Source organism: Hippocampus comes, unplaced genomic scaffold (assembly GCF_001891065.2).
Source record: "Hippocampus comes isolate QL1 unplaced genomic scaffold, H_comes_QL1_v1.1 scaffold384, whole genome shotgun sequence".
Classification (NCBI taxonomy): domain Eukaryota; kingdom Metazoa; phylum Chordata; class Actinopteri; order Syngnathiformes; family Syngnathidae; genus Hippocampus; species Hippocampus comes.
The window spans coordinates 75,844-100,634 of NW_017805700.1; the positions used below are offsets into that span (position 1 = coordinate 75,844).

General features: G+C 45.5%; 1 protein-coding gene across 3 annotated transcripts in view; it reads right to left on the minus strand.

Annotated features, from left to right (window-relative positions):
* The window catches only part of nlgn1 (neuroligin 1), a 136,950-nt gene that overhangs the window by 32,530 nt on the left and 79,629 nt on the right, over nucleotides 1-24,791 (minus strand). For all 3 annotated transcript variants that reach the window (XM_019882626.1, XM_019882628.1, XM_019882627.1), the window contains 3 exons: nucleotides 22,224-22,436; nucleotides 3,585-3,851; nucleotides 1,974-2,335 (listed from right to left, as the gene is read on the minus strand). In XM_019882626.1, coding sequence (XP_019738185.1) covers nucleotides 1,974-2,335; nucleotides 3,585-3,851; nucleotides 22,224-22,436 — 842 coding nt within the window. The remainder of the gene's footprint in view (nucleotides 1-1,973; nucleotides 2,336-3,584; nucleotides 3,852-22,223; nucleotides 22,437-24,791) is intronic.

Below are 24,791 nucleotides of genomic sequence, written 5' to 3' on the forward strand. Positions count from 1 at the left end.
TGATTGTTTTCTATCTGCAATTTGAAGTGAATTAAAGGTCCATCGTTGGGGTCAATCATCTAGTCATGCTTTATTTGTTCCATTTCGAGTGGGATTATTGATCTGTCTATAGTTAATTGTACAATGTTTGCTGAGATGCACATGGTGAATGGTAAATGAACCTTCACTTGTGTAGTGCTTTTTCTGCCTTTGGTACTAAGTTTTTTTGGAGGAAAAGGGGTAACAGTCACATCTAGGGACAATTTAGAGTGTTCAATGAACCGAGCCTGCATGTTTTTAGGGAATAATACATTTTATTGTGGGAGGATACCCGTATACCTGAAGAAAACCCACGCAGGCACTGGGAGAACATGCAATCTCCACACAGGAGGGCCGGGCCAGATTCAAACCCACAACCTCTGCACTGTGAGGCGGATGTGTTAACTAGTCTATCACTGTGCCACCAATTACACTTTTAACTCCAATTAACTCCTGACCCTTAAATAGTTAAAATTATTCAACAAGAATTTTTCTTCATGAATTAATCTTAAGCGAGTACATTGCAAAGATTAGTGAAGGTTATTCCTTATTTAAGAGTTAATCATCTGTTAACATTTGCAAATGATTAAATTACCATCATTGCAAACTAAATGCTGCAAACTATTAATATGAATAATATTTGTTCATTGTGTCTTCATTTCTTAATTTTTAGCTAATCGTTAATATTTGCAAATTATTCATTCATAATGCTCCAATTGTTGCAAATGATTGATTCATCATGTGTTCATGATTGCTCATTATGACTTCATCTTTAAACTAATGCATTACAAATGATAAACAATCGTTATAAAATGTTTGCTTTTTGTTTTTGCAAATATTCACTCATTTGGAATTTGATGCCTGCATTGTCTTTCATTGTCTTGCTGAAATGATAAGGATTTCCCTAAGACATTACACAGACGATGTGCAATTTACCCATGCCATGACCAAATAACACACCCCTATACCATCACAGATGCTTGCTTTTGAAATTGCACTAATCACACTTGATACATTCCTTTTCAAATTCACAATGAGAGAATATTTATAAGAAAAAACAATAATGATCTAACTTTGAAGTTAAAATATCTTATTTCATCCTTTAGTGCAGGGGTGCCCATTACGTCGATCGCAGACTGGTCCCAAGTCGATCGCGAGAGGTGTAGAGAAGAAAAAAAAACAAACAACCATTTGTGTGTCTTTGTGCATGTTAGTAATATATTTTTTTGTATTAATGTACACTGCACCCTAATCATCCTATCAGTCTCATTTTCACAAAATTAAAAAAAAATATATATATATATATAAAGCAGGTAAATCGTTAACCTGCGGTGGCGCGTGACCTGCGTCACCGGATGTTGTTAGCACTCAGCAGTCTGCAATTGCAGCTTGTGATCAGAGCTGTTGCGCTATATCTTTTATCGCTATCATTATTCTCATACAGAGTTTGTTTCGTGTACAATTCACCGAGGGCACGGGCAAAGAATAGGAATCTAGAGGGCCGAGGGAAGCACTTTAAAATGGTACGTGTGAGCTACGATAGTTGACAGGCTGCAAAAGTGCGTTGCATTCCTCCATGTCAGGCTGTTGCTCATCATGGCTTGCGTGTGTATGTGCATGCGCGGTAAGGGGTCCATCGCGGAGGGTTGCTTGATTGAAAAGTAGATATTCTGTCCAAAAAGTGTGGGCACCCCTGCTGTAGTGTATTCAACTGAATATAGTTTGAAAATGTTATGCAAGTCATTGTATTCTGTTTTATTGACATTTTACACAACATTCCAACTTCACTGGAATTGTGTTTGTAAGCATCTCCAAGATCATGAAATGCACCTCGGAAGTCACTTAGAATATAACTGTGTCAAGGAGTTTACTAGTTGTGCAATGGTTTATAACATCATATTTATTTTTAAAATATTGATGATTACCACAAGGAAACAAGGATGTGAGAGACTCACCTGTTCTGTTTGACAGTGATGATAGAATGCATAGAAGTAAGTAGGAGACCCAAAGCTAGAGTGCAGGTCAGCTGTGGCAACAGCAGGTGCCACCCACTGGTGATCCGTGAATAGGGCCAGCAAGGTCTTCCTGCGTGTTTCTGGGTTGTGCCTATCGGCCCAATCTGTGTACATAAACTTGATGGTCTCTCTGAGTATGTCTTTACCCTCTGGATAGCCATAGAGGTCATCCACAAAGCTTGACACAGCGTAGTCAAAGTCATTGGCCTGAACACCATTTTCGTTGTCCACGATCAGCTCCACAAATTTAAGACCCTCACCCTGGTTCACTCCAAGCATAATATCATAGTTAAGGAATTCACCTGAAAATGAAACAGAGAAGAAAGTTGACATGCTATAAAAAGTGTCAGCATTTTTTTTCCATTGATCCATTCATACATCCATACATACATCCATAACCCATCCATCCACCTTGTTCTGCTGAGTAGCAGCAGGGAAGCCCAGACCTTCCCTCTCTCCAGCCACTCTTTCAAATTCCTCAAGAGGTATCTGTAAGCATTCTTAAGCCAGCCAGGAGATATAGTCTCTCTCGTATGTTCTGGGTCTGTAATAGAGCTGCCTGCTGGTGGGGCATGCCTGGAACACGTCACCAGAGAGGTGGTACTGTATCAGTGGCAGATGCCCAAGCAACAACTGGATTGTCGAAATATGGTGAAGCAGCAACTCTACGCTGAGTCCCTCATGGACGACCAAGCTTTTGACCCTACCTCTAAGACAGCCAGGACACTATTGTAAAAACATATTTGGGCCCTATTCTTTCGGTCCCTATCCACCGCTTGTGACCAAAGGAGGTTGGAAATATTGTTTTATATTGAAAAATTAATTTTGTCAACTAAATCAGGAGCTATGTCTTTTAGCTCAGCTCCATCTTTACCAAGAATGCAGGGTCTTATCCCGACCCAGCGAGGCGGCGCTACCTTTTTCTGACTTAGAACAAGGGTCTCAAATTTGGAGGTGCTGAGTCTCACTCCAACCTGGATGGAACTCCATAATGCTGTACTCACACCTACTCGGTACCTCTCATATGTAGTGGGAAACGGCTCAACCTCGCATGCTTCAGACAACAGCTCTGACTCGTTAGACGCCAGACAGGTGATGTTTCATGCCTCCAGAGTCAGTTTCTGTAGCCGACTGAAATGACAAGGTCCCCACGCCTTTGGCCCCTTTCCCCCCATGACGAATGGGACCAATGGTGCCTCTCCAGGCTGCAGGGTCAGCCACCAGGTGCTTGCCATCAAGACTCCAGGCCGAGTTCAAGAGGGGAGATCCAGTGACCCATGTGAGGGAAAAGGTGTTCCAGATATTTCTTTATACAGGGGGTTCTTGAGCTATGCTTTGTCTGGTCCCTCACCTATCACCTGTTTGCCCTGGGTCACGCAAACTGCTCCACCACAGAAAGTGGACAGCTCAAGGAGAGTTAAAATCAAATTGCACTACAAAATTAGGCGTAGTTTGGCTACTTTCACTGGTTACATCAAGTACAGTATGATAATAATGTATGAAAGACTAAATAATAAACCAAATAGTTGAACCCAAAATTTGTTCTTGTACCTTGTTCCATGAGTATCTGAGGGTCATCAGGGATTACATCACCATCAATAACAGGTCCAAAGGCAATGTGGTACCGTGCTGGCTGGATGTCTTGATCCACCAACTCCTGGTAATGCTTTCTCTGAAGACACGTCACAAGCTCAACGGTGTCGTCAAGATTACAGCCAACTTTGCGGCCCAGCATTCTGGCATACTTAGCTGGCTGGAAGCTAACAGCCCAGCTTGACAGTGCTGTGCCACTCTGGGTGATGGCCCTTTGAAACAGCCCTAAATATATTTGAAATAGAGAAAAGAAAAAAAGGGGCAAATATTTTTATAAAGTTTTTTAAATGACACCAATAATGAAATATGCAAATCAAAAACAAAGTATTATTGTTATAAGACAAAAAAAAAAAAAATAGCTAAAACCCGAGTAAAGAGCTTTGTGCAATCATAATGTTTATTTGCTTTATTTATTTCAAGGATAGCTCTTTCAGAAATATCTTCTTATTTTCAAGTGTTTTTTTCAAAAAACATTCATTTAATCACTAGTGAAACAACATTAAAATTAATGGTAACAGAACAGATACAAGAACACTTAGAAACAGAGACACCTCCAAACACAAGCACAAACGCACATACTCACACTTGATGCTGTCCAAGTCAATATTTGACAATATATACATAGAATATATATATACATAGAACATATTAATACAAACTGTATAGTACATACACAGTACAATCAAGACATGATATAGAGCACACAAACACAAAAAATAAATACATATACATCTTTTCCTGGCTCTACATCTTCCAATCTAATTGCACCAGTTAAGACCGTGGTGTCACATATTGTCACATAGGCTAGGCAGAGAAAAAAACAAAAAAAAACAAAAAGAGCGGGATATGCAAAGGCCACAATTATCCCTCTAACTGTGAGGACTTTGCAAATGAATAAAGGGACAAATTTGATGATATCAGATCCAGCATGTTATCCCAGAATATTTTAAAAAACATTTTATGGTTTCTTTAAGGAACTGATTTTAAATGTTGTGAATATATCATCAGATAGGTGTCATCCTCGCTGCTTATGAAATGGCAGTGGTGAACCCCCTCTGAAAAGTAATTTAGACACCACCATTTTAAATAATTGCCAACCTGAATTCAAATTTGTGTTTCTGTGTGTTGGTGTTGTTTTTTGTGTTTATTGAAGTTGAGACAATAAAACAACAAATATGGAAAATCCAAAGAAAAAAAAAAACATCTCACACAAAACTCAAATTCCCTCTCTCCGCGTCACATGAAAGGTAGTATGCCACTACGCAAAACCCAGACATGTTCTGTACATAAAGACCAATAGTATTTGAATCTGCCAGAACACTGCAGAAAGAGCTTCAGACACCTTTGTTGATTGTTGATTAAAGAACATCAAAAAAAGTCCCCCCATCAAAGGAAAATCCTATTCAGAGCCCCCCTATCACACATTTTCTCAATTTTAACATGTTGTGGCGGATATTAAGGACCATGCCTCTCACCCAGCAGACGGGGCTTTTGGGGGTGAGTTGACATTAATTTTTGCAATGCGAGAGATTCACTTGTTGGCAGTTGTGGAATAAAGACATGTTTCCAGTCAGTCGTGTGTACTGCATTAGTACTGCCACATTGGTGACCCCGGCGTCGAATATGTTTTGAGCAGCGGACGAAGAGGTGTCTTCCTCGGCCATATTGCCCCAACTCCTGCAACTGGCAGCCGTCGCCGCTACTGTGAGGCTGCTGGAGTTCTGGCAGACCGACCCGGCTTCCTGGTTTCAGAATGTAAAAGCACTTTTTCACATATGAGGAATCATTATCAATGAGCTGAAGTATTGCATGGTCTTGGTGGCCCTGGACCGACTGACTACACGTGGAGTTATGCAGCTCTTCTGTACACCTCGACCGAACGGGAAGTACGATGCGCTCAAACTGCTTCTGCTCAGGAGGTTCAGTTTGTCGGACTCAGAGAGAGCTGAGAGACTCCTTTCCCGGTTGAGTGATGTTACGGCAATATATCTCCTGAAAAAAAATTTTGTCGCTCTCAGGCTCGAATGAGGGCAGATTCCTTTTCCCGCACATTTTCTACGACAGCTATCGCATCCTGTACGCGCGGTGTTAGTGAACTCCGCTCGTCTGGCGGACGGCGATTATCTGGGCTTGGCTGAAGAAGCCGATCAAGTTCTGCTGGCTACAAGGCAGTTCATCGTGCAGAGTGTGGTGGCCGATCCCCTCCTGGAAGCGACACGAGATGCGGACCCGACAGTGGTGGCCACGGTGGTCGCATGGAAGTGGCACAAGAAAGGCCTTCTGCTTCTTCCACCAGCGGTTTGGCGCCAAGGCTCAGCATTGTGTAACCCCTTACACCTATGAGGCTCCAGGAGACTTCAATATGAAAATTGTTTTCCTGTCACCCCAACGAATACATTTCAATGACGACTCTTTTTTTCCTCTGCGGCGGGACTGTCATGTTGACTCAAACGGATCCCCTATTTTCAAATGCCACCCGATGCTGTTCCTCATGTCTCTTTGGCTACATCATGGCACAAACAATGGAAGGACGCTAGACCTTTTGTTAAACAATGTGTTGATGCAGATGACTGGTTCCCCTCTCCCTCTGACTTGGAGGCCTGCTTCTCTCCATCATTGCGTGCTTTTAAGCTCCCTTTACCATAACATGGAGACACTCTGCGAAGCATCTTCTTCATTCCAGACACCAACTCTTGGAGTAAAGATGAACTCTCCTTCAATAACCTTCATGCTGTCTCTTTGACACCTGATGATGTCTCACCACTCTTGGCTCAGGTGCCCACTTCACTCTGGGCCGACCTGTAGTCCCACCCTCTTTTGTGAGGCTCTGGCCCAGAGTCTTTCTTCTCTTGTACTGTCGCCAGGTTCTGCCCTTTTTCAATACGTCGACAACCTTCTCATTGCGGCCCACTGTCTCGGGAGGAGTTTGAGACAGACACTCTTTGTCTCCTCACACTGCCACTCTCTTGGGCCTCCCAAACGTGTCGGTCATAAAGTGCTCCTCTCTGTGAGGATGCTCTCATTTCATACTGTATACATCTTTTGCAGTCTTTCTCTTCCATGAGGCGAGAAGTCTCCACTTCGTTGCCCCAACATGCAGACCACCCACTGCACACCATCCAACCAGGTGACTACGTGCTGGTGAAGAACTTCAGACCCACGAACTGCATATATCGGCACTGGTTTGGGCCATTCCAAGGGCTGTTCATCACCCACACCACCGTAAAGGACGCTGAGAGGGCTACCTGGGTCCACGCCTCCCACTGTAAAAGAGTGACAAAGACCTCGCTTCAAGTCCCACAGCCCGTGAAAAAAAAAGATGAGGTGAAATCAGCGCTCCTCTACACCACGTGGCGTGCCAAGCCACCAACAACAGAGTGAGGTGAAATCAGCGCTCCTCTGCACAAAGTGGTGTACCAAGCCACCATGAAAGAAAAGACAAAGACATCATCAACGGAAGTGCTGAGGCATCCTCCTCGGCTACACCACAGGACGACACGGCCCGTACACCCTAATGTCTGACCAAACCACTGTCAAAAACCCAGATGAACCCTGACAATTACCAACCCGATATGCACGGTTTACAGAGAACCTGTCTCCTTACTCTCTTAGTCATGATACAGTGAAACAACGAAATCATGTTTGCAGCAAGAAATTTTTCACAACAGAGGGTTTTTCACTGTAGCAAAATTTGATGTCAGATGTCAACACACACACACACACACACACACACACACACACACACACAACACACACACACACACACACACACACACACACACACACACACACACACACACACACAAACGTACGTGTACTCTTTATTTTTATTCCAATGATGCATAAGTATGAGCACACACTTATTCGACACTTCATATAGTCAGTGTAGAAAGAAAAAAAAAGGGAAAGAGAAATTTCTTGGATAATGTATTTTATTTTGCTTCCTCCGTCTTTCATTTTGATCACTTTTACCCTCTCTTCCAGCGTCAGAGCGCTTCTTGTCTTAGCTGCTTGACATCCAAAGGTCCGTTTTGTAGCCATTTTAGCAATGCAACGTTCATGCTGCGTCTGAATCTAACAATAACAACTACTTCCTGGATCCGGTGGCTTTTCTTTCCACCATCTCACTGTATCTAACTCGACCTCCCCTCGATCGCCACCCAAGACAGCATCGCTCAGCTGATGTCCTGCAATGAACATTTAAGCCACGGGGACGCTTCGTAGTCCTCGATGGCCATAGTTAGCGTGATGAAACTTGTCTTCTCTCTAATTAGCGCTCCAGTTAGTGGAAGGTTTTTTGCATGATAACAAGTAAAGCATTCCAGGAAACGTTTGTTTATTTGATTGTACGTCGAGCCACAAGCAATTTACTCTGAGCAGCTAATCGGATGCATTCCATGGATCTAGCTACAGTATCTACACACATAGATAGTGAGGTCCCTCTTGGCCAATCGGATGCCAGGATGATGCTTGGTAAGCCAATGGCAGAGCAGCTATGAGTATGTTACATTCAGGAAACTCTGAGCTGTGAACGAAACCACTATTCCAGTAAAACTCATGCTATTAGAGTCACTTACATGTCGCCGTTTTGTATCCAATGAGAGTAAATAGCGGCGCAGACAGACTTATACCGTACTATCGAGCGGGACTTGCTTGTGTTTTCGCCACTGCATGCTTCTGTATGGCTCCCGGGTTCCGGGTAGTGGAAATTCCGGTGTTATGAATTGATCGTTAATGTAACATCGTAGTCGACATTTTAATGCATCGGTTTTTAGTTTTAGTTTCCTTTTGAAAGAACTCCGTAGATGGGAATATTTACTGTAAACCAGAGTGGTGATTGCTGTTGCCGTTTCTGAACAAAGCGAGGTCGCGAGGCAAGAGCAGAGAAAAAGATTTTGTATAATGCAGGGGTTTTTTTCATTGTATGGGGGGCAGGAGAGTGGGAATGTTGTTAATACATGAAGATTTTTTCACACTAGGAGGTATTTTCGCCCATGTAGGTTTCGTTGTAGAGGAGTTTCACTGTAATCGTGTTCCCCATCCAAACCATTTCCTCGGTTGGCCTCACAGAGATAAACGCTACCCATTCCGTCTCCCCACCCAGTGTTTATCCTAACATTCCCCAAACCCTTGTCCCGCTGTCACATCAACACACAGACTGGGCGGCCGAATCACATTCCGGTAAAACCGATGGTAACTCCTGGTGGAACTTTGTTATTAAGGCCGGTTGGAACGGTTCCTGTTACGTGTGCACCCTCTTTCATTACTCACCGCCCAATGCATTGCCTATTCAACCTCGCCCATTGGACAACTCCTCTGTCCTGTGTGCACTTCACTCCCGAATAAAGACCCATGTTGATAAAAAGGCCAGGAATGCCTGGCTTGTGATCGACTCTCTTCCCAAACCCTGCACTCACCTGACTTATTCCACTCTTCGCACACTCAAATGGCTCGTCATTTAAGACACTTGTTGATACCTTTTGACTCTGTAGCCAGCGTCCACTCATTGTCCTCTCCTGTCCACCATCCTGTTTGTTTTTTCAGTCCAAATGCACCATCCCGACCTTTGCTGGGGACCGCAACCCTCTGTAATTATACCATTGTGGCCAGTCTTTCTCGTTCCACGGCAATAGTAAATTCCGAACAGTAATTTCCAAACCATCCCTCCTTCACTCTGGCGTGGCCTTTCCCGCAGGGGTGGGCTCCCTGCGAAAATGTCTGGCTCTCTGGCAGCGACATATTCCAGGTACTGCCCCACACTGGTCTGGCACATGCACCTTGGTAGATGTTTCCCCGGCTGTCATTATTCTGGAGCAACTCGTCCATTTCACACACTACTATCCACAATATTGCCCCCACTCCCACTCCAGGCGCCACGTCCGCCATTTCGCGCTTTCATTTCTCAGGGCACGAAAGTGCCCGGGGGCATTTTGCCCTCCTTGGGGACCGTCAATGCCTGCAAGATCGACCAACTGCATTTCCAGCTCGAAAATCTCACGGCCATTATCAATGACTGGTTGGCCACCCTCTCACCATTCATGGTGGCTGTCAGCAACATGGCAGTCAGAAAACACATTGCTTTGGACATTGTTCTGGCTTCTCAAGGTGGTGTCTGTCACATCGTGGGTGAACATTGCTGTACTTATGTCCCCCAACCCTTCTGCCAACATGTGTGTTACCCTCCAGCACTTTAATTATCTGTTAACCGATCTGAAGGCCGACGACACCTCCACCCCTGGGGCTTGGGACGTTTGCCTCCGACCATCGGTCTCCTTCTGCTTTTTGTTTTCTCCTGTTGTATCGATCCGTGTTCGTTGCATGATTGCGCATAATCTTTCTACCATGAACTATACCCAGCTTTCACAGAATGCCGTCCATAATAAGTCCTGATCCCCTTTCTGACGACCCCCTTCCATTTCCTGACCCCGAGGATATAGAATCTTTGATGTACATGTGACAATGCTCTTGCTCTACCTTGTGACACTTTGCCAACTTACCTCAGCGATTCTATCTCTTGTAAAAACAGCATTGCAGTCTCCCCCAACTCCCACAACAGATGCTTCCTGGCAGACTACCTGGTTTAGAGGGGTGGGATGTGTGGAAATCATGAAGAAGGGGCAGGTCCAGAATCCAGGAGCAGGGGATCCATCGGTGTTTCTCTGGTCTATATCCTTCCCAGTCGACCAGATACTGGATTCCCCTGCAAGTCCAAAATGTCCTTCAGCGTGTACAATGGATCACCAGCAGTAACACGTGGAGGTGGTGGTGTGGAGGGTGAAGGAGACAAGAAGAAAGACTCCACCAGCTTCAAAAGGGAGACGTGGGTACAGGATGACGCACACAGGGTTGACTACGGACTCCACCTCCAATGGCCTGATGTAACAAGGTCCCAGCTTGCGTGAAGGACCGGCCAGGTGCAACTGCCGAGTCGACAGCCATACCTTTTGCCTGGGTTGGTAGCTTGGGGCGTGGTGTGCGAGGTCTGCTCTGGTCTCCTTCCAAACTCTGTGAGTCCGTTGTCGGTGGAGCTGGACAAATGGAATCTCCACTTGGCCCTCCTGGGTTCGGAACAATGGTGGTTGATAACCATATGCTGACATTCAGGGAGACTGACCTGCAGCAGATGAGATAGGGGTGTTGTGCGTATACTCCAACCAGGACACACACACCACACAGCAGATTCGAGCTTCTAGTTGACCCTCTCTGTCTGGCCCTTGGTCTGTGGGAGGTAACCAGAAGACAGACTTGCCATAGCTCCCAAAGCTCAACAAAAATACTTCCAGACCCTAGATAAAAACACCGGTCGGACACAAGATCCACCGGGATCTCATGGAGGAGAAAACATGGACGATGAGTAGCTGGGCAGTTTCAAGCACTGATGGGAGCTTGGGCAGAGCCACTAAGTGGGACAACTTGGAGAATCAACCACGGTGAGTATGACAGAGCTGCCATGAAACATAGGGAGACCAGTGATGAAATGAAGTGATAGATGAGTCCATGGGGTGCCGATGCGATGATTTGTCACAGGTCAAGCAGAACAGCAATGAATGAAGCCTGTGATGTCCCTTTTCATTTCAGGCCACCAAAACCTTTGCGTAATGAGCGTGTAGGTGAGATTGATCCCGGGGTGCCACGTGACCTTCAATGCATGCCCCCACTGCAGAAGCTCAGGACGTAAGTTGTTTGGAACAAAGAATCTTTCTGTGGGGCTGGGTCTATACCTGGGTCGCCATGATCTTTTTCTTGATGTCCCATTGTTGCTCCCCCATGATGCAGTGGATGGGAAGTATGGTCTCAGATTCAGAACTTTCTTCCACAGTATCATGGAGTCTGAAAAGTGTGTCTGGTTTCAGGTTTTTGGATCCTTTTCGATAGGTCAAGACGAAGTCATAGCAAGTCAGCAACACAGCCCACCATACTTAACAGGAATTAAGTGTTTTAGCAGAGCGAATGTAGGCGAGGTTCTTATGGTCAGTGAACATGGTGAACTGGTCCTTGGCACCTTCAAGCCAATGTTTCCATTCTTGTAACGCCAGAACGATTGCCCACATCTTAATTGGCTTCGACTCGGCTGAGTCGTCAAGAGAAGAAGGTGCAGCGTGGAATCTCTGGTCGACAGGGTATCCCTGAGATAATACTGCCACCACTCCTGAATCTGAAGAATCCACTTCAACAGATTCCAATTGAACAGAGTTTTAACATAGGTCAGTCGGGTAAGAGGGAGGTGCAGCTCTCCGACTATAATTACGGCTAAACCGCCACTAGAAATTGCCGAACCATAGAAACCTCTGTCATTGCTTTTGGGTGGTTGGTGTAGGCCATTCCATCACTGCATGTGTCTTAGAGCAGGGGTCCCCAACCTTTTTTGGTCCATGGGGGACCGGTTTATGTCAGACAATATTTTCAGGGACCGGCATTTAAGGTGTGGCGGAAATAATACAACAAAATAATATGGTATGAGCTGCATGAAAACTGTGGTGTTTTCGAAATATAATAATAAACACAAGGAGCGTCTAATCTGGCCGCAACACTGATCGCGATGGTAATGTTTAATGCCTTCAAAATACGATACAACGCAAATTCAAAGTGCATGAAAATGACGACTCACCACAGCCCCGAGCTTGATTTTCTGCAACCAGACGGTCCCATCTCGGGGTAATAGTAGACAATGACACCTCAAGTGTGTGGTTTATGTCCAGTCTACTTCGTAATTTTGTTTTAGTCGCCGTTGCTGCAGAAACCCCCCGCCTCACTCAGGTAGGATGTTGGAAATAGCAACAGTGCTATTGTGGTGATCTCAGAGTATTCAGCCATAACTTTAATCCAGTTGTCTCGAACGTACTTTTAAGGCCGCCATCATTTGCGATCTCCAGCAGTTTTTTTACTCATTTTTGCGAGCTCTGGCATTTTTTTTTTAGCGTAATCGGTTACGTGATGGAGAAGCATGGCTTGACATGTGTCAAGCGTGACACAGACGGATGTAACGGAGAATCCGGTAATTTTTCAAAATAAAACATCTTTCGTATTCCGAAATAAATAAAACGGAATTAAGGCAAATTCTTTCTGTGCGGCCCGGTACCAAATGCCCTGTGGACCAGTACCGGTCCGCGGACCGGCACTTGGGGACCCCTGTCTTAGAGGGGTCGGCTCTAAGCTGACCCTTTTCAATAATAAACACTAGAAACTGTCAGCTTTGACAATATTGGGTTTTCTAATAATCATTTGAGGATCATACAGACATCTTATTTGTATTCCTGTAAATTTCTCGAGAGTCAAAATGTCGTCGAGGTATACAAAACAAAAGACATTGAGCATGTGCCTGAAGACATCATTAATCAAACTCTGGAAAACTGCAGGCCCGTTGGTGAGACCATATGGCATGACTAAATACTTCTTGCTTGGCTCTCGACGAAGGCGGACGCTTTTGCTTTCTGCTCCTGTCCCCCTCACCCCCACCCCCACCCTTCCCTGCTCGCCACTCAGTCCATGTGCTGTCTTTGTCTGACTTTTCCAAGCCTCCTATCGTATTTTCATCCTAAAAACGAACATGGAATTGGTTGGCTGGTCTCTCGATGCCATCGACAAAATTTTCTCGACGAGAAGAGCAGGCAGTGGGGAGCCTACTTGCCCCTCGGGGACTCTTGCTGCTGGGTACACCCTAGATCCCTGGAGGAAGCGGAGAATGGTGTGCCTGTCAACACTGTCCGTTGAGGATGTGGATGACATCTACATTATCGGCCTTCCGATAACAGGTATGCTGCTGTTTGGTGTTAGCAGTTTCCTGATCTATCGCAAAATTCAACCGACGGGAGCGGCTCTATTGGAAGTGAAGAGGCTGCCGGTCTAAGAATGGCATAGTGCGGATGTCCAACACTCAGACTCAGACTGTGCTCAACCACAAACTGTTGCGGTTTTGGAGCGTCACTGCAAGATGGTCAACAACTTGGAGAAACTGGAATACGTGCTCAAATATTGAAAGAAATCGCGGATTTGGCTGATCGACGCCACTTAAGAGACATAAGCCATGGACTCCAGGCTGTCGTAACCCTTGTGTTACAGTTTCTACGATTTTCGTAACACATGGGTTACCCCATATGTTACAATTTCTACAATTTTTGTAAATTCTTGCGTATTGTCATCTTTAAATCAAAGACAACGCATAAATTTGTGTGATATGAAATATTCCAATTCATGTTTTATTTATATAGATTTATATTTATGTTTTGGTCATAGCACAATACCGCTTTTATTGTCCATAGAGGGCAAAAATACAAAGAAAACAATAAGAACTATATGTGCATGTATAGCACTGATGCCACTGAACATGTCGAGTGGTTGAAAGTGAAATAAATATTCAGGAGTAATACTTTTACAATTTCTGTAAAATTGTATGTTGCGTTGTATAAACTTATTCACATCGACTGCAGCACATGGGTATTGTTGGGCAGCCGGCTACCAAAACAACATCTGCTATCTCGACCTTCCCCTGATGAAAGTACGCACGGAAGCTCGTCCCCACCATCACCCCCTCCTTCTCGGCCATAGTCTGATTTGCCAGGACCTTGACGTACCAGCTGTGACCTGACACGCACACACAACCAGACAATCACTCGCGCATACACTCCCTTGTATCACCACCTTCATTGTTTATGTCTTGTGACCTGTTGTAACTGTCATATGCTTGTGCAGGAGTTTTTTTTTGCCTAACTCAAATTATCCTCAAAATGAGGATAGTTCGAGCGTGTTTTTTTTTCTCCCCCTCTCCCTCCCTTGTGGTTTCTTTCTGACTTCCGGTGGTTTCTTTCGGACTTCCGGATTGAGTGAATGCTGGTGCGTTTGGCTGCCGCTGCTCAACCCGTATTGTTTTGTGTTTTATTGTTTTTGGTATTGTAAAGTGTCCTTGGGTGTCTTGAAAAGCGCTTATAAATAAAATGTATTATTATTATAAATACTAATGTGTCTTGAATGCGGCACTCATCCCCTTCCCATAATCTTACCAAATGGTAAGAGCACTGCGGAGATCAAGTTTAGAAACAATCGTGGCAGATTGTAGGGACGCAAAGGCAGAATCTAACAGCGGAATTGGATACTTGATTTTTTTTTACTGTGATTTCACTGAGGTTTCTATCGTCAGCACAGAGTCATATGGTCTTACCCTTCTTTAATAAATAAATAAATACATCCAGTGTCTACGGGGGATGTTGATGGGAAAATTAGACCGGCACGGAGTGAAGTTGTTATATTATTTCAAAGCCTGCTGTTCTGATTTAGATACTTGGTATAGTTCGGAGCTTGGAAGTTGAACCTTGGGCTTTATCGCGCAGTCTGTGGGTGGTAAATATTGGGCGCGATCCTTGCTAAAAACTTTACTCAGGTAGAGGTTTGCAACGGGTACGCGTCCTCCCTTGGAAGAGTGTAAACTTAGGTTCATCCACTCGGATGACAGGCACAGGGCTTGGTTGGCGTTCTGGCTTGGAGGGTCCTCGGTCGACACAGAAATTCTTTGACGTGGTCCGAGTGCATTCTGTTCCACATTCCTGGCTTCTCCCTCTGGGATTTTTTCAAAAATTGTTCTTCAAAAAAACGATAATCCAGATATTTAGATTTAAAAAAAAAAAACACAATTTTCTATCTGTCTATCAGAAAAGTAGTACTATTCATGTTGCTTTGTTTCAAACAGTGAAGATTTTTTTTTTTATTTGACTCATAATTGTGAAGCATTACCTTATAATGGTAGGGGGATTTGCGCATCCCAATAATCCTAGGATCTTAGTTGTCTGGTGCTTCAAGTCAACGAGGCTTCCCTCTGGAGCCAGGCCTGAATGTGTTGCTCGATAGCGAGTGCTTGGTGGCCAGGTCGGAGTGGCAATACTCTCGCTGCAGCTGACCCTTCTCCATCGGAAGAGGGTCAGTTGCAGAGAGAGCTGGGTGGTAGCCAAAGTTTGGCATTCCGACCCCGGCTTCGGAAGCTACGTCTCGGGATGTGAAATGTCAGCTCTCTGATGTGGTGTGTGAGGTGGAAAAGTTCCGATGTGGTGTAGTTCGGCTCGCCTTAACACACAATTTCAACTCTGGTACCAGTCTTCTAAGAAGGTATGGATTCTGTTCCTCTCTTGAGCTTTCCTGGTGGGAGCCTCAGAGCAGAAATGAGGAAACCTATTGCCACCAGGCTCAGTGCCTCTATTTTAGGGTTCACCGTGGTAGACCAGAGTGTAGCCTCCTTCCACGTTTGGGTGGGGGTATGTGTCCTCACTGTTACACCTAACAGCAGCTCAGAGTACCCACCCCCATTGATTTTGCTGGGGTACTTCAATGCTCATGTGGGCAATGACAGTGAGAGATCGGGTGGCATGTGATTGGGAGGAACAGATCCCAACCAGAACCCGAGAGGTATTATGTTAATGGTCTTCTGTGATCATTGAACAGATCCCGTGTTCAAACCTAAGAGTGCACTTGGCACCAGGATCTCCAAGGTTACAGTACAATGATTGACCCCAAAAAGCAGGCAGAAGGGAGGAGCAGGGTCAACTTGACAAACTGTATTAACAAAATGCTGAGAAAACTAAATCCAGAACAAAGTCCTGGAAACAACAAGAATCTAAAGTAACAAACAAAACCGATGGCAGAAGCAAAACGCTAACAGAAACAGAGTCAGCAACAGAAACAGTGACAGAAACAGTGACAGCAACAAACAATGACCCGACACCGAGTGGTCGGGCATCAAGTCTTTTAAAGTGACCACTAACGACACAATGACCAACAGGTGTGCAGCTGGAGGCGGAGCCGTACAGTGCCACCTGTTGGTCACAAACAGATCCATGACAGTTGGTGTGTCATCAGGATTGTGAATGTTTTGGACACGGGTGAAGAGAGGCGTGGATTGTCAACTGATCATCACTTGGTAGTGAGTTGGTTACAATGGTTGGGGAAGAGGCCAATCTGACCAAGCAGAGCCATATTTAGTATGAGAGTCTGTTGGGAACATCTGGCAGAGTCTCCTGTCATAAGGAGTGCAGATGTGCTCATCACTCTTCCACCATGCCACCCTGTCATCTACAAAGAGATTTAAATAGTATTACACTCTAATATACGGTATATTGGCTGTGCAATACGCCGGATGTTGCTGTGTCATGGTCATCCTTTCTTGGATGAATAGATGCCGGCGTTTCATAAAACGAAAGCACCAAGCACCATGTATGAGTTGATCTTGAATTCTCTCGTGGCTGCTTGATTCCCATAGTCATCTGCGTAACTGATATCTTGCAGTTTCAACTGTGCTTTGTAAGCAGTCCCTTTGTAGGTGCCATTTTCAGGGGTCCTGAGCCAAACTTATTTTGTTTAGCACAATGTACATCCCAGCACTATAGATTCCTACTGGGGGCGTACCGTTTGCATCCTCTTTCACGCCCACCCTTCCCACTTTGACCATATTTTCGCTTCCGGGGTTGGACGCAGGCGTGTATGTTGCCGCTTCTCACTCCGAGCTCTATTAAATTCAGATCATCCTTCTGATTTTTCATTTGCCCTTCTGCTTGGACTGTGGGTACTCTGATTGATACAACTTGAATCATCACTTAATCTGATCAATCAAACCCCATTGTAATTTAGTCCACGGGCTAACGCCGGTAGCTTATGCTAACCAGCTGTCACCACACCGGCTTTCCTCCCTCGACAGGGGGCGCAAAAACCTCCTCGCCCCACCTGCTCTTAGGTCCATGTTCCTGACGTTCTGCCATCATCCAGTGGCAGGACTGCTCCACAATTCTGTCGCAGATCTTCTCCGGATCCAGTGGATTGCACCAACAAGAATCTAAAGTAACAAACAAAACCGATGGCAGAAGCAAAACGCTAACAGAAACAGAGTCAGCAACAGAAACAGTGACAGAAACAGTGACAGCAACAAACAATGACCCGACACCGAGTGGTCGGGCATCAAGTCTTTTAAAGTGACCACTAACGACACAATGACCAACAGGTGTGCAGCTGGAGGCGGAGCCGTACAGTGCCACCTGTTGGTCACAAACAGATCCATGACAGTTGGTGTGTCATCAGGATTGTGAATGTTTTGGACACGGGTGAAGAGAGGCGTGGATTGTCAACTGATCATCACTTGGTAGTGAGTTGGTTACAATGGTTGGGGAAGAGGCCAATCTGACCAAGCAGAGCCATATTTAGTATGAGAGTCTGTTGGGAACATCTGGCAGAGTCTCCTGTCATAAGGAGTGCAGATGTGCTCATCACTCTTCCACCATGCCACCCTGTCATCTACAAAGAGATTTAAATAGTATTACACTCTAATATACGGTATATTGGCTGTGCAATACGCCGGATGTTGCTGTGTCATGGTCATCCTTTCTTGGATGAATAGATGCCGGCGTTTCATAAAACGAAAGCACCAAGCACCATGTATGAGTTGATCTTGAATTCTCTCGTGGCTGCTTGATTCCCATAGTCATCTGCGTAACTGATATCTTGCAGTTTCAACTGTGCTTTGTAAGCAGTCCCTTTGTAGGTGCCATTTTCAGGGGTCCTGAGCCAAACTTATTTTGTTTAGCACAATGTACATCCCAGCACTATAGATTCCTACTGGGGGCGTACCGTTTGCATCCTCTTTCACGCCCACCCTTCCCACTTTGACCATATTTTCGCTTCCGGGGTTGGACGCAGGCGTGTATGTTGCCGCTTCTCACTCCGAGCTCTATTAAATTCAGATCATCCTTCTGATTTTTCATTTGCCCTTCTGCTTGGACTGTGGGTACTCTGATTGATACAACTTGAATCATCACTTAATCTGATCAATCAAACCCCATTGTAATTTAGTCCACGGGCTAACGCCGGTAGCTTATGCTAACCAGCTGTCACCACACCGGCTTTCCTCCCTCGACAGGGGGCGCAAAAACCTCCTCGCCCCACCTGCTCTTAGGTCCATGTTCCTGACGTTCTGCCATCATCCAGTGGCAGGACTGCTCCACAATTCTGTCGCGGATCTTCTCCGGATCCAGTGGATTGCACCGGAGCCTCCGCCACCGGAGCTGCACCATCATCCGGACATTGCTCGCCTGCCTCGACGTCGCTACATCCACCGCGGGTCGCGCAGACATGTCGAGCACAAAAACTCCGGTTCAATCAACTCGACCTGGTCCACTTCTCGACGCCATCCCAGAAACTCCGGCCGCAACATCAACCATCATGCATTGGCCCGCCTGGCTAGGTCGGCTAACAGAACTGCTGCCGTCAAACACGACACCTCTGCCGTCAACTTTGGTCTGCTGAACATCCGCTCACTGACGAGCAAAGGACACCTCATCCAAGATGTCCTCACCGACCACAAACTCGACTTTCTCATTTTAACAGAAACCTGGCAACAGACGAACGACTTCTCTGCTTTGAATGAATCGACTCCTCCCGGCTTTGTTGACATCTGCCGTCCCCGTGGCAACGACCGTGGAGGAGGTCTCACGGTTATCCACCGCGTGAAATGAAAAGTCCTGCCCGTCTCCGTTCCTGCATCAAGCTCTTTTGAATGCCTGGTTTTTAAGCTCCCTGGACCCGCACCAACCATCATCGCTACAGTTTATTGCCCCCCGAAGCCACATGGTGATTTTATCAATGAATTTTCCAGCCTAATCACACATCTATCCACTCTCGCCAAATTTAATTTTTCTGGGAGATTTCAATATTCACGTGGACAACCTCAACCTGCCATTCACCAGAGACTTCGCATCCTGTCTGGAGAGCCTTGGGATACATTGTCTCATCGACTTCCCACCCACATCGAAGGCCACACATTGGATTTGGTTTGCTGCTCTGGTCTCTCCCCCTTCAAGCCCACTGCTGATGTTCTTCCTGTAACTGACCATTTCCTCCTCACTTTTAACACCATACTCTGCCTTTCTACAATCAAAATCCCCCGCCTCATTTCTTTTTGTAACACCAAAAATATCAACATTGACACCTTCCGCTCCATTATCGACCGTTCCCTGCCCCCAGACACTGTTTCAAACCCAGACGACCTCATCGCTCACTACAGCACCTGCTCACAAATATTCTCAATTCTCTCGCCCCCCTGAAAACCAGGACTGCTTCCTTCTCCACATCTGCCCCCTGGTTTACACCTGCTCTTAGGTCCATGAAATCAGAAAACCGCTAACTTGAGCGTCTCTACAAGAAAATCAGTCTCACCATCCATTAGGACATGTACACCACCCATATCACTCAATATAAGGACCTAATTGCACAAACCAAATCCACCTACTCCTCCGGCCTCATCCTCTCCAACGAAGGAAACTCAAGAACTCTCTTCTCTGTCATGAACAAAATCCTCCAGCCACCTAATTCTGTCCCCCTCCACCTGTACTCCACAGCAACCTGCAACTCCATAATGGAGTACTTCAGTGACAAAATCCTTAAGATCCATCATCACCTCCATCAAAACCTGCCAGCTCCCTCCCCACCTGAACCGCCTTCTCCTTGTCATCCCATCTCCAGTTTTGTTGCACCCACGACTGCTGAAATATCCAACCTCATACACAAATCCAAGCCCACCACATGCCAGCTTGACCCCCTCCCTTCACCCCTCGTCAAATCCTGCCTCCCTTCCCTGCTTCCCCTCATATCTGCCATTATCCACTCCTCACTTTCTTCTGGAATTGTCCCATCACTTTTCAAAACCACTGCTGTTACCCCCATACTAAAAAAACACGGTTCAGACCCCAATAACTTCGATAACCTCCGCCCCATCTCCAACCTTCCATTTATCTCTAAAATCCTTGAAAAAAACTGTTGCTGCTCAACTCCACTCCCACCTATCCCTCCACTCCCTCTATGAACCTTTTCAATCTGGTTTCCGTCCCCGCCACAGCACGGAGACCACCCTAATCCGAATTGTAAACGATCTCCTCATAGCAGCTGATTCTGGTTTAGTCTCCATTCTCAACCTCTTAGACCTGAGTGCCGCCTTTGACACCATCTCTCACCCTATCCTCCTCAATAGACTCTCCTCCATTGGTCTCTCCCACACTCCCGTCAGTTGGTTCCACTCCTACCTCACCGGCCGCACTCAGTTTGTCCAGCTCAAATCCTTCACTTCAAAGCCCTCCCCAGTCACCACAGGTGTACCCCAGGGATCTGTCCTAGGGCCCCTTCTTTTCATCTAACCTCCTGCCTCTTGGTCATATCCTCCGCAAATTTAATATCCACTTTCACTGCTTTGCTGATGACACCCAGCTCTACCTTTCCTGCAAACCAAACTCCATACTCCCACCCCCCTCGGTCACCTCTTGCCTCTCCGAACTCAAAACATGGTTCACAACAAACTTTCTTAAATTAAATTCGAATAAAACTGAAATCCTCCTTCTTGGCACCAACTCCACTTTATCTAAAGTAAACAGTTTCTCCCTCAACATTGACAGTTCCTCAGTGTCCCCCTCCCCTCAGGTTAAGAGTCTGGCTGTCATCCTTGATAGCACGCTCACCTTCCAGTCACATATCAGCACCATCACCAGCACTGCTTATTTCCACCTCCGCAATATTAACAGACTTCGCCCTCCCTCATCCCCCGCACCACTGCTATTATTGTCCACAGTCTTGTCACATTCCGCTTAGATTACTGCAACGCTCTCCTCTTCGGCCTACCTCAAAAGTCTCTCCATAAAATCCAGCTGGTTCAAAACGCCTCTGCTCGCATCATTACAAAAACACTCTCCCAGCAGCACATCACCCCCGTCCTTCAGCAGCTCCATTAGCTCCCTGTCCAATACCGCATCAACGACAAACTGCTCCTATATACATATATGGCCATCCACAACCTGGCCTCTCCCTACCTGTCCGACCTTCTTCAGGTGCATACCCCCTCTCGCTCCCTCAGATCCTCATCCTCCCTCCGCCTGTCAGTGCCCCCTGCCCGCCTCAGCACTATGGGAGCCAGAGCCTTCAGTCGCGCTGCTCCAAAGCTCTGTAACAATCTACCTCTGGACCTCCAAAACTGTACACCTCTCGCCACTTTCAAATCCCATCTAAAAACACACCAGTTCAGGACTGCCTATAACACATAATTCTTCCATTTTCTCTGTTTTGTGATTTTATGTCCTGTTTTTACTCAATATTTCTCTTATTTATTTTTACATTGTATTGTCTGTACAGTGTCCTTGGGTGGCATGAAAGGCGCTTTTAAATAAAATGTATTATTATTATTATTACTTTAACGTCAGCCTTTCCTTGAAATAAAAGCTTGGTGGCAAAACTTCAGCCAATCAAGCTCAGCGCTTATCAAAGTCACACAACAGCATTCACAGATTTTGGAACTTGGTGCATTATTAGGCGCCTTGACCATTTTGGAGAAAATGTAATACTTTTAAGTGCGCCTTATGGTCGGGAAAATATGGTAAAAGGGTCTAATCTCCTTTTTTTCACACATTTTTCTTAAAATGTCTATCAGCTTGTCATTTAATATTTACCCTCTAACTTGACATTTCAAATGTATAGTGTATTTGAAATCACATTCAAATCAAACTTTAGCACTTAACAGACAACAACAACTCATGTTGGACTCCAAAGAAATCAACATCTCTGGGTTGCCATTGGGATAATAAATGTTACCTTTTGTGGAGTTGCTCCAGCGGTTGCCCTCTGAGTAGTGAGAAAGTGTGAGAAGGTTGACACAAGAGGCTCCAGCCCCTGACCCAAACACAGTTATACGGAGCGGATCACCACCAAAGGCAGCAATATTCTCACTGGTCCAGCGAAGAGCCTGAATTTGGTCCAACAAACCATAATTCCCCTTTGCTGCCTGGTCACCAGTACTCAGGAAACCTGCAGGGGAACGGAGAGGATTGTGATCATATCAAGGTGACAGTTTTGGACGGCATGATAATCAACTGGTTAACACGTACACCTCACAGTGCAAAGGTCATGTGTTCGATTCTGGCCCCAGCCTTCCTGTGTGGAGCATGCAGGTTCTCACCGTGCCTACGTGGGTTTTCTCCGGGTACTCCAGTTTCCTCACACATTCCAGAAACATGCATGGTAGGGTAATGGAACACTCTAAAATATCCCTAGGTGTGACTGTGAACACGAATGGTTGTTTGTCTATGTGTGGCCTGCAATTTGCTGGCAACCAGTTCAAGGTATACCCTGCCCACTGCCCGAAGACAGGTGGGATAAATACCAGCACACACGCGACCCCCCTAGGGAGAAAGCGGTTTGGATAATGAATGAATTAATGAATGGATGGATTGACAATTTTAGCTTTTTGGTTAAAAAGAAAAGTAATTTACTGTGCTGTGATCTGCAGCTCAAACATACAGAAATAGATAATCACTGAATTCTGAATGTTTTTTTTTTTTTTTTTTTTTGTGGCTTTGAGCCTTTCCAATCAGGGTGATGTGACTATGTTTGGCTCTTTTGGGTCATTGATCTTGTTAGTTGCTTTCGTCCTTCATTTGACCTCATCAAGCCCAGGAAGCTCCTCAATCCCGTCAAAAGTTCCCGAAGTCACCAAGAGCTCCACAGAGAACTGATGACCAGCTGTAAACGGTACAGACAAACGCATCACCGAGGACACATTGTACTTCCCTGGGTAGATTTTCAGAGGCGCTGACAAGACGACGACAAGCCGTGAGAGTCAAACACGGTGACAGCCAGCGAGAGCGAGCGACATTCGTTTGGGGCTCCAGCGATCGGTTAGCCCGGCGGCGGCGACGGCGGCCAGCGAGAGCGAGCGACAGGGACGTTCGTTTGGGCCTTCAGCGATCGCGATTGACGGGCCTTCGGTGGCGGCCGTTTTGTGTTCCTGCTGATTTGTGGCGGCGGAGGCGGCGGAGGCGGCGGAGGCGGCGGAGGCAGCGCGGCGCACTCGACCACCGAGGCGGCGTGGGCAGGCGAGGGGGCTCTTCGGAGCTCCAGTGGCGGTCGGCCCTTTGGGAACGGCAGCACACATCATCAACCAGTTGACAGCCGGCAAGCAACGAAACCCGAAAAATGCCGCCCAAAAGGGGACAAGACATTAAACAGGATGAAGAATTGATGACCCTTACGCAAGTCAATGAACTACTCATCCAACAAAAAGAATTGTTCACAGCACTCATGTAGCAACAACAGGATCACTTCAAAGGATGTGTAAAGATGATACTGGACTCAACAAACACACGACTCGACAATTTTTCCAGGGAAGTACAAGAACTGAAATTTAGTCTTAATTTCACCCAAAAGGAGGTCAATGACATCAAAAAACAACAAACGAATGGATCTGACCATTGCAAAACCATGCAAACTGAAATCTTCAAAGTATGTGACAGTATGCTGGTTTGAACCGACAAGATGGACAACTTAGAGGGACTATCTAAAAGAAATAACTTGATAATCGATGGAATTGAAGAAATGCAAGGAGAAACGTGGACTGAAACGGAGCAAAAAGTACAAAAAATCTTCAAGGAGCAACTGCAATTTAAGGAGACAATTGAGGTGGAAAGAGCCCACCGCACGGGGAGACACGAATCGGGAAGACCTCAACCAAGGCCAGTAGTGGTGAAATTTGAAAAATATAAGGACAAAACAATGATATTACAGAGAGCAAAATACTTAAAAGGTACCAAAATCTACATTAATGAAGATTATACAGATATTGTACGTCAAAAAAGAAAAGAATTACTTCCTAAACTAAAAGCGGCACATGAAAGAGGGGAAATTGCCTACTTGAGGCACGACAAACTCATCGTCCACCCCCGCACTAGTACTACAATTCAACGGGCTCGACTTCAACATGCTGAGAGCTGATTACCTCCAGACATAGACTTTGACTTAACTGATATAGGAAACATACAACACAAACATGGACTTTAAAATCTTTGATTATGCTGAACACAAGACATTCGACCCAGAGAACAACTTGGATCCAGACAATAATTTCTTCAATCATAATTACAGCATCACAAACTCCGAGTGTTATTCGCACGAACAATTCAATACAAAGGTAGAACTGAAAAATACGTTTTCAGTGATACACATAAATAGTTGAAGTCTTCATAAAAATTTCACCAAAATCAAAGAATATTTGACTACATTTAATACATTTACAATAATTGCTATATCAGAAACTTGGCTTGATGATGAAAAAACAAGTGAAATGAAAATTGATGGATATGAAATGTATGCAACTCATAGGGAAGA